The sequence below is a fragment of the Gavia stellata genome, chromosome 9 (genome assembly GCF_030936135.1).
Source record: "Gavia stellata isolate bGavSte3 chromosome 9, bGavSte3.hap2, whole genome shotgun sequence".
Lineage (NCBI taxonomy): Eukaryota > Metazoa > Chordata > Aves > Gaviiformes > Gaviidae > Gavia > Gavia stellata.
In genome coordinates, this window is record NC_082602.1 from 40,398,935 (window position 1) to 40,419,266 (window position 20,332).

A 20,332-nucleotide genomic window follows, 5' to 3' on the forward strand; every position below is an offset into this window, starting at 1 on the left:
CAAGGACAGTCAGGGAGGTCCAGGGAAAAGGGCAGGTTTTCTTACCCCTCGTGAGACTCCAGCACATCCTTTCCTAACAGACGGGCAGATTTTGGATGGCCAGTAAGCAAATTTGTCTTCCCACTGCTGGGATTGCTGGAGTTTGCAGTGATGAAAGCTCTCCCGTGCTAAGGAGAGCGAAGAGCTTGCGAGGACTGTGTCTGAGCCTGGCGCTGTCTCTCAGGTGATGGACACAACGCACCTTTTGTTCTTTGTTCATCATTTCTGGGGTTCGCCCGGGGCCCCCGGGATGGCATGTGGCTGCGGTCCCCACGCCCTGCTGAGCCCCCGGTCTGTGCTGGAAGAGCTACTGCCTCTGGCTCTCTTTGGGTCTGACTACAGGAATTGATTTGGAACCGCACCTGCAAAGGGCTTTCAGCTCTGCACAGCCGCGTTTGACTGGATGGCATCGGAAGAAAAATCGCAGTGAAGCAAGACAAAACCGACATGGTTAACAGACAGAAAAACCCCTCTCAATAATTCTTCATTTGACTGCTAAGTCGTAGTTATGAAATGATTCCTGTGGTGGTTGGAGATGATGCCCTGTTTTCACAAATGAGATATGTCAAGGAAAGCAAGCGCATTTCTTACCCCTCTCTCCAGAAGCATGTCTCGGAAATGAGTGATGCGCTCTTCTAGGGGAGGCGTGATCTGAGGTGCTGATGTTTCCTCATTTTTCTCCTCCATTTCAGCCTTCCCCTGGTCAGCCGCTCGGGAATCTTCTGTTCTTTAACAAAGTAAGACAGAAAACAGTTCAGTAATTGTCAGCTCGGGAGGGGATTTTTAAGCCTCTCTAGAAAACCCTCCCGGATGGCAGGACTTCTTCGTGGGCATGGAGCGGGCAGGGAGCGGATGCTGACGGCTGAGCAGTGACCCAAACCTGCGGTTCGTTATTAAACCGTGGGGCTTGAGGGCCCTGCCAAGGGACCTCCGAAAGCTCGTTCTGCGGAAGGATGGTCTGTCGGTGTGATCAAACAGGAACTCAGCAGTGAAATGCTATGCTATATTTCAAGCTACAGAAAAGTGACAGCTTTATATAACATTTGTCGAGGAGGGGAGACTTTAAAGGAGTGACTGAAGAGACTCATCTTGTTTTATTTTTCTTTCCTGCTTTTGTGCCCCCAAAGTTGAAAGTCAACACTGATCTTTATTTTATGTTCCCATGCACCCCACGAGCTCACTCCTAAGGGAATTAATCTGGCAATGCATCACGCGCACAAACCTGCAATAAAGCATCGGCAAGGAACCTGCCCTTTGTCCGTGCCAGAAGGTCTATATTTATCCTGACAGCCTTTTTCCAAGAAAGCATCTGATTAGAACAAATAGGCGTTTCTGAGAAAATACCTACTACGTGTTGCCTGAGTCCCTTTGCCTACACGAGCCCCCGGGTAAAGGCACGTACATAGCACCGCTGCGCTCATTTCAGGAAAGGACGGTTTACTGCAAGGTGCACCATGAAGTGGCAGCAGTGTAGGAGTGATGCTCTCCTCGGCTGCAATCCTACGTCATCGGTGTCATCGCTGGAGCTGAACTGTTTCACACCGGATAAACATCTACATAGTTTTAACAGAGTTAGAGACCATTAACACTGCACTCTCACAGCGCTGGAAGCGAACGCCTATTTCTCCGCTGTTCGGAGGGCTGAAGATTTGCGCCTGTGGGCCCTCAGCATCTGCAGGGAGAGCTTAATTATATGGGAACCTCGAAAGTAGGAAGGGGTCTGCTTCAGGAGGTGATGGGATGTGAGATGGGGATACGGAACGCCTGACTTCAGAGAAGGTGGCCAACTCAGACCTCGAAATCAGACTTCTGCTCTGGGTCCATCCTGCTCTTTCGTAACGCTTTGAGCAATGAATGGCTTCAGGACAAATTAAGGCTCTTTCTGGAAAGATCTGGAGGTCTTTCACAAGGTTCAAGCGAGGGTAATGAAAGTAAGGTGATTTGATTCTGGACTCCTACCAGGCGTGACTGCACTTCCTACTGATGCAATTTTCACCACTACAGAATAATACGTAGCTTGAAATTTCAACAGGAAAACACTTCTTTATTCCCAAGCAAATGAATTAGATCAGTATGTAACGTAAGCTCGAGCGTATTAACTTCCTTCTACAAATAATTGCATTACACTTACACTTACCCTAAAATGATGCTGTATTACTAGGGATTTGAGAGATATCAAACTGGTGTTCTTCACAGAATGACACTGACTTTTGTATCGTAATAACAAATTCTATTCTGTGACATGATCCATGAAAGGCCCAATCCAAGTTCTAGTGCACACAAAGAGCTTTTTCAGGCCAAACCAGAGAAATACACAACACTGCTCCACAAGCCAAGCACCAGAAGAGCCCCTCTTCCCTTCAGCCCTCCCTACGCAACTGAAAATGATGCTGCAAATGACACAGACTTTCTTCTCATGCCAAAGATGACAATAATGAATACAATCTTCTTCAGCAAATAATACAATGATCTGCACAACAAGCTATGCGACTTTCTGCTCAGACGGACACATACGGACAGCCTACTAGCACGAGCTTGGAAGCCTGCACATCTCAAACTGGATAGGGCGGCGGGAGGTTCTTGTCTAACTGGTACCCACTGGAAGGAGAAGAGGCAGTGGGCACAAACTGAAACACAGGCAAATCCATCTAAGCGTAAGAAAAAGCTTTTTTCCTGTGAGGGTGGTCGGACAGCGGGGCAGGCTGCCCAGGGAGGCCGTGGGGCTCCATCCCTGGGGATGCTCAAACCTGCCCCGACACGTCCCTGAGCGGGGTGGGACAGAGACCCCCGAGCCCTTCTGTCATTCTGTGAAGAAAGCCCAGAAAACCTATGTCTCTCTGAAGACTGTTTTTCTCTTGTAGAGAGCACAACCAGAGCACTGCCCGAGTAAGAATTTGACTTCAGTATCTTTAAGCGGTTTCATTATACCCCAGCGGAACGCGAACACAAGTGCAACAGCAGCTTGCGGAGGCCAGAGCTCCCACACCTGCAGCTGCGGGTTCTGGCTGGAAGCACTGGGCAGAGGCTGTGCCGACGGCCCCGCGGGAAAGGAGGGAGTCCTGCCGGCTTCTGCAGCCAGCTCTGGGTCAGGCCCTCTGCCAGCTCTGTCACCGGCAAAGCACGCGGCAGGAGAAGGGAGCTAGCAGACCTGTTCTCACCCATGTAAACTCAATATGTAAATGTGAATAGAGACATAAATGTGAATACTGGAATTGACAACTGATGCAAAAATACTCCAATTGGAAACCTCTCCCATACACCTGTGCGATGACCCCCGAGTTGAATTCTGAAGAATTGTGCTGGAACTTTGACAGAATTAGACCTTATCCTTGGCACAGTGCTTTCTGTATAGCCGAGGATTTACTGTATGTCAAAGAAACAATATGATTTACTAAGTAACTTAAATTAAGTAAAACAGAATAGGGAATACAGCACATTTAAAAACAAACCCTGAAAGCATGTAACACCTCTGTTTTTAGTTACACTTAACCAAGAACAAATGTTGATATTCCACAAATAAGTGGGTAATGGCTGTGTGGGGGTAAAAACGGGGTTCAATTTCCCGTTCCGCTGCGGGTGTCAGGCACAGGGCTGCGAGTGTCCAGCTGCAACCCGCCTTCCGCTGGCAGCGGATCTCAGTGCATGCCGAGCCCTGCCCGGTGCGGGAAGGCAGCGTGCTGAGCCAGCGGTGCCCGCCTGTGCAGCGCGGTCTGGGCTCCGGGGGCCTCCTGCCCCCGGCGTGCCCATCCAGCCCAGCAGCCGGGCATCCGCACGGGACAGATGCTCACAGCATCCCGGTATGGGTATGACGGGATGACAGGGCGTCCCTGTCTCCCAACAGTGTTCTCTGTTACGTGTAGGAAAACATTAGCTGGCTTCATATGCGATTATTAATGTGGCTATGACAGCAACAGAAATAGTTTTTCTAGCCGTCCAGCACCAAAATGAAAATTCATTTGGTTTCCTGTAAAGACAAATCTTTTTTCACCTCTGGATTCAGTCCGGAGTGAGCAGCACTTTGTCCATTCCCAAGTAAAACAAAGCAGAGGAAACGGAAAGGGAGACTTGGACCTTGTACGTGCAACTTGGAAGATGAAAAGCTGGTGATGTGTATCCCCTTACCCAAAACTCAGAGCTTAACCAGCACTTCAGCAGACTCTGCATCTTGAGAATTCCCCTTTTGCTCTTTATGGCACGGAGTTAACTCAGCTGCTTTTCTTACACGGAATTACGGGCCACAGGTTTTAAATCAGTTCTGCTGTTGGCTGACTAATTCAGACACACACAGATGTAGGCAACTGAGACCCACAGCACTTAGAAACAAGAATATCTGTTCCAAACACTGATGGCAGCAGCGATTTTAGCTGCTGTGCAAACGAGCATTGCTAGGTCTCAGCCATGGAGAGGGGAGCTGCCCGCTGCAGTGGACACCCAGCTGGGACGGTACCCCACGAGCTCCAGGGAGACGTCTCAATCACATTAAGGAAAACAATCTTAGGACAGCAAAAGAGTTGATACATGATTTTCATCCTGAGGATAACTAAATTCTAGTTTGACATGAAAAACCTACAATATTTTACTTTTTTATGTCATGAACTGTTAGCCAAGGTCAAACATTAACACAGTTAAACAAGCACTTAGACTGCATTTCTTTCGTGAAAGGTCAGTATTTTAAAGGTCCATCCATGAACCGCTATATTCTGCTATTGTTTCAGGGCACAAAGCAAAATGTCAGGAGATCTTCACATGTTATAGAAGAGAATTTAAAATTCAAAACGGCTGTAGAAATCATGTAGTAGTTTGGGGATGTATGTTCTGCGGACAGAAAAATAAACGCTTTATGGCTTTTTGGTGACAGGTCAAACTTCTGGGGAATTGGGATCATCACAATGAAGTCTGAGAAACTGCTGTGCTGTCAAGCCAAATCTTACTTGTTTATTATGTGACTGTTGCCCTGACTTTAGGACTGATTGCCCAAAGACAGCAAGTAAGAATTGGTTCCTACTAATCAAAAGATTTATTTTTTAAGTTAAAGATAGAACTTAGGATAGGGTTTCCCAGAGCTTTAAATATCCCCTCAATATCTTGCCAAAAATCTCAAGTATGATAAAAGTTGTATTGTTTGTTATACCATACATAAATATAGCATAATACAAAGACAAGTGATGACATAAACAGCAGGCGATATACATTATCACGTGCTATTTAACTTTTGTGGCATAAAGTCACAGCCAAGAGCAGCTGGTGTTGCCTGTGACTCAAATGACCTTTCAAGACCCAAAGGATGCCTCCCCATCCCATGAATGCTCCTCGCCATGCAAGATGCCTTTACAGCACCGGCAGAGACCGTGGCCGCTGTTTTCCTCCCCATGCCACAGCAGACGTTGCTGGCAACTGGAGGTGCTTGCCACCATGCTGCGAGATTTCTGACATGACTGCACTTTTAGCCAGGTGCCTGCATGATTTATGCTTATACGTCTATATGTATGTGCAAATATATACCACAAGAAAGATGCTGCAATGCATTAAGGCAGGAGAGTCATGCAGCATGTCTGTGATGGGCTGAGATTGCCCAGCTTGAACTGTATTTACCTATTTGCTTTGGGGAAAAATAAAATTCTATCAAAATGTATTTCTGCAAGTAAATAAAAATAATAAAAGATAAATTCTGCAAATATATAGGAAGATGGTCCATATTTGGGTCTTAACAATTTTGACAATGTCCTTTTGAGTGTAAAGAAAATAAGAGACTAAAAAACCCAAAGTTAGTCTTTCAAAAGCGAGTAAGTCATGAACTCTGATGACGATGAGACAATATTCCTTATTCTCAAGTAGCCAGTGAAAGAGGCACTGCCTAGCCTTCCGACACGCTGCACGGTAAGCCCAAGCCTACTTTGATACAGTCATCTTTCAGTAAGTGCGTTTCTCTTGAGTTTGTGAACAAGCTTCTGGAGTTTTAGAATTCCATTTATGCACATTAATGGAAAGACATTTTCACATCTTCTCAGCCAGCCACTGAAGGGAATCACCTTAATAGCACATGGAAAATACCCGCTTCCATACACAGGTCCTAATACTGGCCAATTTTGTTAGACCCACTGCTGTCAGTAAAAGTATTCTTAATTACTTTTATACTAAATATAAACATTGATACTAAGTTTCTAAATACTAAATACTATGTAAATAGTAAAAGTACATGTTTAGTATATATAAAGTATAAATAAACCCTTTTATACCAACGATTAAATGCACAGTAGTCCGAGTACTGAACCCGGAGTATCTGATTCTTCCTTCATAATAACACAAATCCACAGAGACCCGTAACAAGGTCAAAAGAACCACCCAATGTCGTAGGGTAAGAATGGCAATAGAAGGCAGAGTATAATAATCTTCAATATATTCACCTGAAAAATACTGAAATTTGTTGTGCTTACTAATCAAAATGGCCCCCAAAATATAACACGCTATCTGCGCAGATTTATTTTACAGATTTATTTTTGAATGGTCCAAACCAGTATCTTAATCATCACCAGTCCACGTGAGCAACTGACCCGACAGGCAGGTACTGGCCAAAGGTTAAATAGAATGAAACGTCCCTAAGTACTCCTTCCCATGGACGTGTTCGCTTCATTTTCTTGCTGTTTTGGCAAAGGGTGAGGAAGTTGCTTATTTGGCACATGGGTTTTTTGCCTGTTACTTCATGAGAATTTGAAATAAAGGTAATAAAGGTCAAATAAAAGCACAATAACAGAGATACCTCCAGATACTTCTGAGCCGGTAGCCTGGAAACCCTGACGCCAGTGAAAAAAAATCTGCTTCACATCAATGAAGATAAAGCTTTTATCCAACGTCTTTGAAATAAGTACTTATCCATACAGTCTTTTGTTAACCATTTCAAAGGTTACGTAAGAGCTACTCGGACAAACATGGATGCTGTTCGTGGGAAATGGGTATTTTAGAGACTCATGGAGTTTGATGAAGATTGGAGACCTTAGGAATGACTCATAATTTATCGGTGCAGTTACCCACACAGAAGAAAATAACCGTATTTCTCTTTGCACTTATTTGTACCAGACGTTAGCTTCTCAACATTACATATAGATAAGGAAACTTTAGAACTTACTTATTTCTCTTAGTTTTGATGCTAAGATCATCATTTTCATCCCCTGGACAAGAACTAACACATTTATCTGCTAAAAAGAAATAAATAGTTATTAGATTTGAACTAGATAAATGGGAATACAAATTCCTCAGATTAACCTTTCATTTCTTGTCTTTGGCTGCTGCTCAGGTATTTACTATTTTTCACTCTCCACAGAGTGCTTTAAAAATAACACATACTTCACGAGATCCTCAGAAACACCTTCCTCCAAATGAAAGAGAGCAATAAACCCCACCGTTTCTATTCTGAAAAACCGCTCATTGTTCACGTGCTGACCAAAACTGTTCATTCTTCATTTGTGACAGGATTTTATTTAAATCTTGTTATCGTTTCACCTGATACTCCCTCCTCCCTTCCAGTCAATATACAGCTACAAAGACATTTCTGCAAAATTATTCCAGTCCTGGCAGCCTGAAGGATTCAATAGCGTTATCTCACACCTTAGGGAAGCTCCTTCTTAAAATTTCTTTCTTACAAAGTCTCTCTTTCATATACAAGCAACTGCAATGCTGCTTTTCCAGAAATTCCACCGCCAGTACAGCAAGGCTACGGGGACACCCACAAGCTCCACGCTCCTGATGCCGCAGAGTAACTCCGAGGCAACACCACCCTCCTGCTTTGGCCCGGACACCCGTCCTTGAAGGACTCTGAGGTTGCGCTGTCAGTCACAACAAACGTGAGGAATATGGAACAGATATTTATTCCTGGAATCTACAGTGCTTTTTCATGCATCCGAACTGCAGTTTTCCCCAAAATCCAAATGGACAGATGGCCAGAGGCCAGGTCCACCCAGGGCTCGCTTGTGCGGGGCCTTTTCCCACTTCCCCGCAAATTAGTTGAGAAATCCGAAAATCAAACTGCACGTGGATAGCTCGGGAACATCAGACACACCAAACCTCAGTCTTTTTGTATGAGGCTGGTAATGAAGACATCTTGCTAGTCAGGAAACTATGAAAAAATAAATGAAAAATGAATAAAAAAGTGAACTGAGGTTATGGAGATAAAAGGTTTGAATAACTTGATATGGTGAGGTCTGATCTCACTAAAATCAGATGAAACTCCGAGACACCTGCTAGAAAATGGGTCCAATCCTTGTATCATTGAAGCTAACAGAAATTTGGCCATTTATTTCAAGTTTCAATTTAAGAATCTTGTTCGCAGCTCATTTGGTTTCCCTCTTTTAGGGAAATGACATCTTTATTAGTACGCTTTCAGCAAATGTTACCTTTTATTTAGATTAAGTGCCTGAACCAAGCAGACAGTAAATCACTGCAAAAGGAACAATAAGAAGCCAAGAGCAGCTGCGCCGTTGTGGCGTGGGAAGACCCGAGGCAGGAACAGAGACCACGTGAGCAGGAGCTACACCGCAGGTGCAAACGGACTCTTTACAACTTCAAATGATAATAAGGAGAAAGGAACAGCTTTCCAAGATAAGGAGAGTTTGATCTCAACACTCCTGATGATACACGAGCATTATGGATACATAAATGAATTTAATAATGTTTTGAATAAACATAAATTCACTGGAACTATTACCTCTTCTTGGTAAATTCTTCTTTGGAACACCCAATTAAAAAGACAAAGAAAGAGGAAAAACAGCCTGTAACTCCGAAGGTGGAATGTCATTCAAGAGAGATATTATAAAGCTATTGATCGGGAGCTGAGCAACCTGTGGAGGCAGCGGTGATCTTAACTTCAATGAATCCAGAAGGTAATAACATGAAGTGACAGAGTACTCGGTGGTGTTTTCAGAGAGCACTGACGTCCAAGGTGACTGGGCAAGCACAATCCTGTTCCTACCAAATTTCACCACCGTTAAAGGAAAGGGAAAGCCACGCGTGGGGCACCTCCTGCGTTCGTCACACACCACGGAGAGCCTTTCCAGAGCCGGCCAGAGGCCGAAGGTTGTGCTACGCTCAGCCATTACGAATCCTGATGGGATGTTCTGTCAGTAAAGCAACACGGGGTGAGAAGCCCGGCCCTCGCGGCAAGCCTTTCCCGTTCGACACTGCCACCCGACAGGAGAAAACTCACTGGGGGTGACAAACGATGATGTGATGTTCTCCAGCTACGTGAAGCTGAACTCGAATCTGAAGTTACCTTACGACAAGATCTTTCACAGATTTCTGAAAAGGATATATCATTTTTAAATTTTGTTGGGAAAAATACGTGAACCGGGCAGTTATAAAGCTGAACCTTAGTTACTTGCAGAGAAAAGAAATTATTTCAGTCTTTACTTCCATCCGCTGGCTCCTGACACACCTCGGGTTCTCCCCGAGAGCAGTGACAGCCCCCCTGAGGGAGGGACCCCGAACCCTTCTCGCTCTGCTGCCGGAGTGGCTGCTGTGGGTACGCTGGCTTGGACAAATGGGACAAGATTAGAGTTGGGATGATCACGTAAAACCTCAGTGCAATGGAAAAGTCAGTAAAACATGACAGATGGTATCTACGCTCTCACTCAGGAACCTGCTGAATCACATCGCACCGCAGGACCTCTGGCAGGATTATAAACCGACTTTGAAAGGGAAGAGAGGCAGCCGAGCACAAAATCTAATAATTGATTTAAAGCTTTGAGGAAGAATATTACTCAACAGTCATCTTTCCATGAAATCATGAAGCGGAGCACTGCCCCGATCTGACGGTCTATCTAGCTTAGTGCTGATTAATTAAATCATTCAGCTAATCCCAGCCAAGTCATGAATTCCGGTTCATTTTCCAGAACAAACACCAGCATTTACCAGGTGAGCTAAAGCGCCGTCAATCCATCGGCCACAGGCAAAATTCTGACTTGCAATTTTGTTAAGAGACCTGGCACCCACGTGTCGCAGGGAAGCCCGGGAGCTTCCCTATGCTGTGTCTAGGGACCGCGCTTCGTGTTTTGGTCTGAATGCTCAAGGGTCCAAAATATTTGTGGGAACAGAGTAAACTAAGTCATAACCGATTTTGAATAGGGATCGTAACAACCATGAATCAACATGCCATTTTCTGTGGTCAGAATGCCAGTTTTCTTCTAATTAGCTGAAAAAATAACGTCCTCAGCCTAAACATCCAGACAAACCATCTGAGCAGGTGAAGGAATAGGTAAAAATGTTTTTCTCCATTGCAATGAGACAAAAACATTTCAAGGAATCTTTGAGGGAAAAGAGGGATATTGTGGTCAGTCTGTGACCGTACTGAGACAGAGCAGTAACGACAGAGAGGGACAAGAAGAGAGAGCTGTCACCAGAAGATGTTGCACTCTGCTGTCAGACAGCTCTGCCTCGGGAATATGGAAGATCAAGGCATGAAGGTCCTGGGAACGCCGTCTCTGTCCTGGCCCTGCCTCTGGTCGGCCGCGGGTCCCTGCACCCGGGTGACGTCCCCGCTGGAGGGGCTGGCGTGGTGCTGGCCGAGAGCTGCTCTGCCGCAGCAGCGGTCCCCGTGCAGCTGCTCAGGAGGCACGGGAGGAGCTGCGCCTCCCCCCGATTCCACGGGATGGCCTGATGGGAACCCAGCAGTGAAGAGCCACGACACCTTCATCAGTCTCCCTAAGAACTAATACTTTGTGGAGGCGGAGTAATTGATAAATGAGTAATTTTTCATTTCTGCCTAAATTATAAACGCACTTGATCTTTCAGCGGAGTGATGCGCAGATAATCTATAGCACCCCATGAATAACTACGCTTGCCAACTTTTTTTGTGCCTTTGATTTAAAAATCCTAATTAAAACCCAGCAGCAGCAACTAAGCTAAATAAATGTGGCAGCCATTGTTGCAAACACACAGCTCATTTGGGTTATTTATTTACTCGAGATTACGAGCTAAGAGAAATGGTAACAAATAATTCCCTTCACCTCAGCAGCTAATATATACTAATTATAACCTGACTGTCTCAAATACTGAGCAACCGTGAGTCCCAGTTATATCAAGGAAGATGGAGACTATTAGCAACAATGAAAGCCATGGTCATAAAGAAACTGGTGCGTGAATTAAATCTTGGTGGTACTTAGAGATAATAAATAAAAAGGATGGAACACACAGCAAAACCCAGATTTTTGAAGTAGCACATATCAACAATGACTTGAGGCTCTTCTCGTTAATTAATTATAGACCATGAACAATGACCCTCGGTTTTGTCTTTGGCCATCATTCCCCCTTGTCAGTAATTAATTGATCTTTCAACATATCCTGTAATAAAAAACGTATCCTTATTTTTCTCCTGAAGAATGAACTTCAGCAGATACACTTTGCAATTGTTAGATATACAGCTAAAGTTATTCAAGGCATACACAAAAATGAGACATATACAAGCATCTGACGATTGAAATTTATACTGAAAAATGTGATGACATTATGTGTTGATAAGGACTACGCTAATGGAAAACCACTCTCTGTAGCTTTTCTTCAGTAACCGTCTGCTAATACCGATAACATAAATCCTGATTATCGCTCACTTTCATCTACCTGCAGACGTAGTCTTTCAAGCCCACAAAAGCACGCTGGCAGCCCCTGTTCTGCGGCAGTTAATTGGGAGCTGTGCCTGCGGATCAAAGCGTGCACTACAGCCCCCAACGGCCCGAGCGGAAAGGCACGTCGCTCCAGGAGACCGCCACTGCTGCCTGATTTTCAGTTATAAAATACTACGCTTTAAAAGAATGGTAACAGTCTCATTTTCTTCCCCCTCCATTTTTCTAGACCTCGCCACTAAAGAACTGGCATCAGCTGAAGGAGGCTCTCCAGTGAAACCGCTGTAAAGCAGAATATTCAAGAATGACAAGCAGCTAATCACAACAAGCAGCTTTTCAGATGACTGCCCTGCACCTCCATGTCCTCCCAGTAACGGCAGGTCTTACAGACACAGCTCCCACGTGAAAGCCAACGTAAAGTGTCAGGAAATAAAAGGAGGACTGACATGGCACGGAGCGCCTCCCAGTAACAGGGAGTCCACAAAAACTGGTGAAACGTCATCTCTGGAGAGAAATGTGGTGGAACAAACAAACTATGGAGCCACTACTGCACCGGCAAGCAGAGGCTGGCACGCTGGGCTGCTCCTGGACCAGCCTCCAGCACGGACAAAACCTGGACTGAGCAACTAAGGTACAGAGAGCAGAAAAAAAGCTGGCATGGCAAGGAGCGTGGGATGGGAAAGTCAGGCTGGGAAAGCTGCCTCCGCAAACCGGCCGCCTTGGGGAGGACCAGATAGCAAACACCTTGGATCACTGACAGGCCAAGGGTTGTCTTTTAAACCGTACTGTGAACCACTGAACTTGTATTTCTGCAGCTCAGCACTTATTCTTTAGCCACTACTCTCCCCTTCGGGAGTCCGCAGTGTTTAGAAGGTGACTGGCAGAGTCACGTTTAGATGGAAGCATCCACGTTTCCACCAAACCTTTTAGCGCTCATTAGAGATTTACTACTGGGATTTTTCCCCCCCTCTACAGCTTGGTTGGATAATCATCAGCTACAGAGTCTCTGCTTTTGTCTAACAGCTGAATAATGCATTGGTAATGCACTCCTAACGTACATCTTGGAAATAAGTGTAATAAAACATAAAGGCAGCGTCTTCTGAGATGTATTTTATACATCAAAGATTCAGCCAGTATAAGAAGCCACCTGTTTTTTCACTGCCAGTAACGAGAACTCTCTATCCCCCAGTTCAGCATTTCAGTGAAAATAAGGATTTTGCAATAAACATCAATTTTAACACAATACTTTAAATGAAATCTCAAAAGAAAACCCCTTTAATTACGGTTCTCAAACTTTCGCTGAACATATTTAGCGACCAGGTTTCATTCGACATTTGAGTTTAAATAGAGGCAAATAATCACAGGGCTTTAGTTACTTGCTGCAGCTTCCAGCTTGCGCTTGTGAGGAGGATCCTCGATGATCCGGTTTATGTCGCCGCGGTGCTTCAGGTCCACTGGCTTCTCCCAGACTGACAGCTGCATTGTAGGGTTGAAGAAGAAGACCCGGTCATCTCCAGTCCAGACTACACACCTAGTCCAAGTGATAAACTATGCTTAGATAACGTCAGATACACCCACGAACAAGAAATTAACCCGCAGTTGGCTTATTGCATCTCTGTTTGCGGTGCCTGGGTGAGACTCCTCTCCGACTGGCAGCCTGCCCCAGGCCCTGCCAGCCCATGCCAGTCACCTCAGGTGGGATAACTCCATATCAATAAAATGTCCCAGAAATGGTCTAAACAGCCCAAAAAAGCAGTAGGTGAAATATTCCATCACAGAAGGGAAAAAGCACCCAGTGAGGAGGAACGCCGTGGTGCTCACGGCAAGAGAAGCCATAGGAAAATACATTTCACGTTCTAAAGCCGTGGCTGAGAGCAGCAAGCGGCAGAAGCTGCGGCAGTGGGGCTGGGTGGCCACGGCCTCGATGCCCACGGGCCGGGGCTGTGCCTGCTGCTGGCCGGCAGCCACGGGAGCCGATCTGGCTGTGCTGGTGGGAGAAGGTGTAACAGCAGCATCCCCGTGGCATCTCCAAAGCATCCCCACGGCATTCCCGTGGCATCCCCACCAGCTCCCACCACGCTCTGTGCTGGACAGGTACAACCAGCCACCACAGAAAGCTTTAGGTTGATTTTTATGGGCTCTGTTTCAAATTTGAAAAATGCGACCAAGTCGCTGCTGTACAAACCACCGTTTCTTGGCTTGGTCAGTTAAAATTTGCATGACAGCACTTCAACTTTTTGTCCTAAAATTCATTTTAAGTCAGCTAAAATAACGTGAAAATAAGTATCACACCATCCTTAACAGACATTCAAAAACCTCAAGCTGTATGTCACTAAATCTGTATGTAAATAAACAAACACAATATCAATCTCAAGCCCGCACTTTCTGAATCATAATGACAACTAACAAACATCATACACACCCTCTGCCTTCCTCACACACACACATACATTTATAATGGGAAAACGTTGGTCTCACTGAAGCATAAATACCTGGAGGGAACAAACCTTATCATTAGAAGCTCTGCTGCTTAACTGTTATTAAAAGCAAGGAACAAAACTGGTTTAAAAACAGTCTGGTCTGGGCAAAAGACTGCAAATATGAAAAATGCTCCATCACTGCAGAGTGCTGTAATAAGATAATCCAACATTCTCTCTGTACCACTGGCAAGACATCACCATTGATCTTGCCCAAACACATAATGAAAAATGCATAACCTCTGTAAGAAAGGGTGGCGGGAGCTGCAGGGTGCGGGGAGCAGGGCGGTGTGCTCAGAAGTGCCTTACTGAGCCCGCACATCACAGTAATTACGTTTGGCAGAGTTAAATGTTCTCCTGAAGAAGAGGACCACAAAATTGGTTGCACAAACCCAGCCGCTGACTTCAGTCCCACTTACACCCCCAGAAGTTTTGGCATCCTGAGTTCAGTGACACGGACATGACATTTTAATGATTTTCTGTTTATTTTAATGCACAAATGTTTTGGATCAGGAAAGAGCCTCACAGACAGATGCTCTAACCCCCCGTTGGGCAATGATCAGGTATAGTTATGACTTCTGACTTTGCACCTTGGAGCTAAGGGAACCTCTGTTCTCCCAGAAACGCTGACCCACCAGCCCCAGCCTCTTCTGCAGAACACACCGAGAGGGATTTCTACAGCAACGTGTCAAACTGAGACCCCACGCTCCCACAAATACCACAGTCGTCCCAGAAGGACGGGAAAAAATCCTGGCAGTTAGCTGAAGAGGACAGTCATAGCTGATTAATTTAAATGGGTTCTTGTAAACCTTTTATTAAATGTTAGAATTATAGCCAGGGCACAGGTCCAATCCTGCCCAGGAGTAAATGCCTGCTTGGAAAAGCCCCTTGCTGTAACTCCTTTCATTGGCAAGTAAGCACACTGCAGAATGGGAGCTGCTGGGGAATTGGCTGCAAACAATGGCAAACTTAAAACCAGCATCTTGTTTGGGATCTGCAATGCTACCACATGCACGCGGGACTGCCGAAGCCGTTACCTGACAGAGATTCTAAACAGTGGGTCGGGAAACGCGCGTTCTGTCTCTGCTGGTACGCGGCTGCGCTCACTGGCCACACACACAGATGTTGATGGTGCTCATTAATCACTGAGCATCGCCAGGTCTCGTGTGCCATCACCCCAGGTTAGAAACTCCGCGGTCCCTTGTGACACCTCTTCACTTTTCCACGACTAATACAATTTGACATTTAATTTAAAATTAATGTCCCTTTCCCCATGTAACATGCCACCTGTTCCTCTTTGGTATAATAAGGGTTTCAATTATCCACAGGGGACGCACGGTATTTCGTTTCAGTCACAGAGCAAAAACTGGAAACACAGGTATTGCTATGGTCACGTTTCCCTTTAGAAAATTGTACTTTAAGAATGAGTAAGGGCACAAGATGATGATATTAGTATTTTTTTTTATTTCATAGGGTAGGTAAGGTTTGGTAACTTTCCTGAAAATTTTTCTGCCATTAAAAATTATGGTCTAGCTACTTCTGACAGGTACTTGGCAATGTCACATCAACCCTGGGTCCTGCAGAAGCAGGGAGCCAACCTATGGGTGGGGAGAGGCTGAAGTAAATTCAGGGTTTGTTGAATTTGTGTTGCATATCTAGTTTCAACCTATCAGAAAAAATTGTAAATAGTGATTGAAGCACATGGAGTGTGCCCACAGGTGTCAGCCAGAGTACAACCCGATTATTTTATCCAGCATAAGAATGCATATGGGTAAAGGAAGTAAAAAAATCCTTCTAGGCAACGGTTCAGGATAGAAAGTGAAGAAAGTTTTTATCTATTTAATAATGACATGAGAGCTTTAGTTACCCAACATGTAGTTACCTGAATGGGAATGTGGTCAGGAAACCGGGGTCATGAGACACAACCTGTTTTCACTGATACAACCTGAAATCAACAGTACTCTTGCAAGACAGTAAGAGTCATCCACTGGCAATGAAATAACTGGGAGAGAAAGAGGAGCTGGCCCTAAAAAGCAAGAACATTTCTCACGGATCCTGTTTTTCCCCTTTGATCCATCCAAGCAGCATCCAAGCTGGATCCTCGACACGTGTGAGACGCGGCGAGGCAGAGCCCAAGGAGCACGGCCGAACGCAGCCCTGCTCGCAGCAGGCAAGCGGCCATGCATGCCCACAAAACCAGACAGAGAAACCCTCGGTTGCCTCCTGCCGGACCTGGTCCCTGGCTGAGCCGGAGCGCGGCAGCACACTGCCCTTACCTCGCACGCCCCGGGGAGCTGGCTCACACCGTGGTTGTGGCTGCCTCCCCGCAATTTCATTAAGCACATGATTAATGAGGAAAAGCTCCAGAAGCTGGAACAGGCACCCAGCATTGCTACTTAACACCCAGGGTAACGTATTTTCCCCACGTACCAGACCACTAATGCATGTTTGGCAAGGGAAACAGCACTGATGAACGGCTTCTAGCAGGTCTGATTGCATTTGCTTACCATGGTGATCCTGGCACTGGAGTGGATGCCACGGGCTTGTTGCCGTTTGATGTGCTGTCATCCTCATTTACTAGTTTAAAAGAATGACCCTTGAAAGACAGATAGAGATTAGTCAACAAATAAAGCCGATGCAGAAGACTCTTAATTGTTATACAAATCACTCTCTAACGTGAAGTGGATTACCCTTATTGCCATTATTCCATGAGCAGCTTTATGAACAACCAGCTACCTTGAGAATAGCCCAGATAAACGGGAAATAATAAAAATGTCGCCCCACTTACAGCAATACAAATGAAAAACCAGCAGATATGCTTTTGTTCAGGCCAATAGCTCACTTGGGATAGTGGGTATAACTCTGCGTTGCAGCAACGAGGAGAGCCGCCTCATCAGAAACGAAGGGTGGGGAGTGATGCCCATCCTAGTGAGGGGCAGGCTCAGGCAGGAGGGTGCTCCCACTGCCGCCGGCCCCGGGGCTGCGCACAGAGCAGCGGCGCAGGCAGGGGAGCGGCGGGGAAATGGCCAAGGAAGGGGTGCGGGTGGCACACGTGGCAAGAAAGCACTTGTACCAGCTCCAGCGCGTGAGGCAGCCTTTGGCCAAAGGGAACCACTGACACGGGCGCAGCAGGAGCAGCTGAGCGAGCCCTGGGGAGCACACGCTGCTCCACAGAGCTCAGCACCCTCGCTGCTATCACCGGCTGCTCCCTTCTGAGCAGTTTTTCTGGGACTTCCCAAAGACATAACAACACCGGCAAGAGGGACCCTCCCTGGCTGCAGCCAGCAGTGACCCTTTGGAGATGGAGGGGACCCGGCTGCACTCCTGTCCCCATTGAAGCCCCCTGCGACAGCCTCTCTGCGTAAGGCTGGCTGTACTGACGGAGCAACAGACAACGCGGCAGGGTTGTATGGTACAGCTGACAAGTGTTTTACCCGCTGAAGAACAGCTATTTTTTATTGTAGTAGCTTACGGAAATGAACGGCAAGGGGGAGGTGTGGGAGGAAGGCAGCGATCTGGCTCAGTGCAGTATCAAAACATGATAAGCACATACTTAATTAAAAAATAATACAGCGTATGTCCAGAGGTCTTCATCTTGAAAGTATTTTACAACTTAAAACCCTAAGGAACGTGCCCGACTACCAACACACCTGCAAACGTGGGGAACACCTGCAGCGCCTGGTAGGAATGTGCCAAAGGAAAATAAACTGAACAGCAGCTCAGTCCACAGGTCCTCCTCCGGCAGGACAGAGCTCCTGCTGCAAAAAGCATGTGTGCACGGAGCAGAAATGCGGGGGAACAGACCACGCCTGCTCCAAGGCGGCTTCAAGCATCTTCTGCACTGCTGCTTTGTGAGCCTGAGATGCTCTTCCACACCCCCACACCCTGATAAAGGTTTGCCTCTTTTAGCTTTAGCCATTTGCATGAAGGCTGCATGAGCTGCGCAGCAAGCAAATATTTCCATTTATTTCATAGAAGCTGGGAGTATGATCTAGGTTCTTTTCTGTTATATAATAATCTAGGCTTTTTTATAAAAAGCTGTTGAACTTACACGCATATAGTACTTCCCATCTGTAAGCTGCACATAATATTTGCCATCTGCTTACATTCACCTGTCAGTTTTATTTAAGGACCTTGCAATTATCTGTAAAGGAAGGCTACAGAAGTGCACAGCACAGTTAAATTAATAACACCAAAAAGGTGGACTCCATGAAAAAATTCTTCCTTGCACCTGGGGTTGATGTTGCGATAAGCAGCACGACATCCAGCGAGGGGATCCTGCTCCGAGCGGGGGCTGACCCAGCTCCACAGGTCCCGGCCACCGCAGTGAGCTGGAGAAAGTCCCAGGCACTCTGCTCCTGCACTCCAGCTTCTCAGTACATGAATTTTGTTCCGGGCTGCGTCACCCCTCCACGTTGGCACTCACACACCCTCCCCATTGACTCGCTTCTCCTCCAGCATGGGGAGAAAAAGCAGCCACGAGCATCCCTCCTCTGATACTCTGACACTGCAGCGACAGAGCTCCTACAAAGCACCAAGATAAATTAAATAGATAGCGCTTTAAAATTGGCTGTAGGAAACCTGAATCCCCAGCACAGCTCCTGCCACAGGACAGTCCTTTATACTGACTCTGATTTGTGCAGTTCAATATTTAAAGAGGTTTTTAAAAGCAGCAGCTCCATCGCAGACCTTATCGCCATCACTCTCCACGGGGGTACTCTTCCTCTCCGTATGTAAAATCAAGGTCGGTGGGCAGGAGGATCTACTCGATTCTTTGCCGTTATCTGTGAGGGGAAAGGATTTCTTTTTAATGTGCAATAAATACATTCCCAACAAGCCAGAACTGGCGAAGAAAAACCAAACCACTCCCTGCGGCTCCGAGTCTCCTCTCCTCACCTCCTCCTCTCGCTCAGCCCGTTATTTACACACATCCCTGCGTGCCGAGGACCACAGCACCTTTCTAAATGCCATGCTGTATTTTAAGGGGACACACTCACATACTTCAGAGTGAGGCTTTTATTGCACTGAGCTTTTTGTCCTGCTATCCCTGAATCCAAAACTTTTTTCCAGGGGAAATATCCCCGACTCCCTGCCCCACGGCCGCCCCCGAGGGGCTCAGGGCCAGCCAGGCCCCTCTCCCCCCAGCCTGCAGATACCGGCGTGTTCTGGGTTAACCTCCGTTGGAGCCGCCGATGAGCATTTAGTTGCATTTCCAGTGGAAGCAGTTGTATGAACATGTTCCTCCCCTTTACGAACAGCTGTCTCCATCCTGAAACGCTAAACACCAAAGTTTCCACTGGCTACAAAATGTGTATGTCTCGGTAACGGAGGGGCCATAAGGGACAGGAGGGAAAGGCAAAAAGGCAGCAGGTATGAGACACAGACCTAACCATCAGAAAAAAGTAGTTTTCACAGTAAGAAGCACTAAGAAAGACATTGTTCTTTTTATTTGATTGGGGGTTTTTTTGTCTTGTCTTTCCACTTCTCTTAGAACACATATTTGGGGGTTTGAGCTAAGGGACTCTCCAGTCAGCTGGCCCATCCCGCCTGCAGCAGGGATATAGATTCTTTCTAAGCTGAGCAGTCCCAGGGAAAGCGTACTCAGCACCTTCCCACTCGTTCTTCCCTCCCCAGCCATCGCCTTTGCTCAGGCGGAACGGAGCAGGACAGCAACGGCTCCAGCGGGGAGCACGTGCAGCCGCTCAGGCTACGCGACCTGGTGCATTCCTCCGAGAACGAAAGTCCCTGAGCACGGCCCCGTGCCACTGCACTTGGGACTTCCATCTCAAAGCCTGCACAATTGTAGGCAGTTAAACAACAAATAATGACGACGTTTCAACTCATTCGTGATAAAAACTCCACAAGCAATGTAGAATCGTAACCAAGCATTCCTGTGCCTGAAGAGTTCCAGCACAGCAGTTAAATTGCCAAAGGAGGCTCAAAGCGCTCAGGGCTGCGGTCCACAACGGTCCGTCCCTGCCAGCACGCCCGTGTGCACGGCTCTGCACCCACAGCCCCCTGCCCGGCTTTGCAGGGAGACACCCACCCCACGCCCAGCCACCGCGCACAGCCGGCACGGGCTCCTCAGAGAGCTCCAGCACAACGCCACACTGCAAATACCGGGTAACGTTACCAGTGTTAAGAGTGCTCTAATGAGGAGAAGCCACGACATACCTCCCCCCTCATCCATCTGGAGTTACGGAGCATCTT

At 46.5% G+C, this 20,332-nt stretch overlaps 1 protein-coding gene across 1 annotated transcript in view; it reads right to left on the reverse strand.

Annotated features, from left to right (window-relative positions):
- Positions 1 to 20,332, reverse strand: part of TCERG1L (transcription elongation regulator 1 like) — a 98,258-nt gene that overhangs the window by 8,447 nt on the left and 69,479 nt on the right. The window contains exons 6-10 of the mRNA XM_059821465.1: positions 18,812 to 18,906; positions 16,630 to 16,718; positions 13,022 to 13,176; positions 7,163 to 7,232; positions 631 to 766 (exon numbers count right to left, since the gene is read on the reverse strand). Coding sequence (XP_059677448.1) covers positions 631 to 766; positions 7,163 to 7,232; positions 13,022 to 13,176; positions 16,630 to 16,718; positions 18,812 to 18,906 — 545 coding nt within the window. The remainder of the gene's footprint in view (positions 1 to 630; positions 767 to 7,162; positions 7,233 to 13,021; positions 13,177 to 16,629; positions 16,719 to 18,811; positions 18,907 to 20,332) is intronic.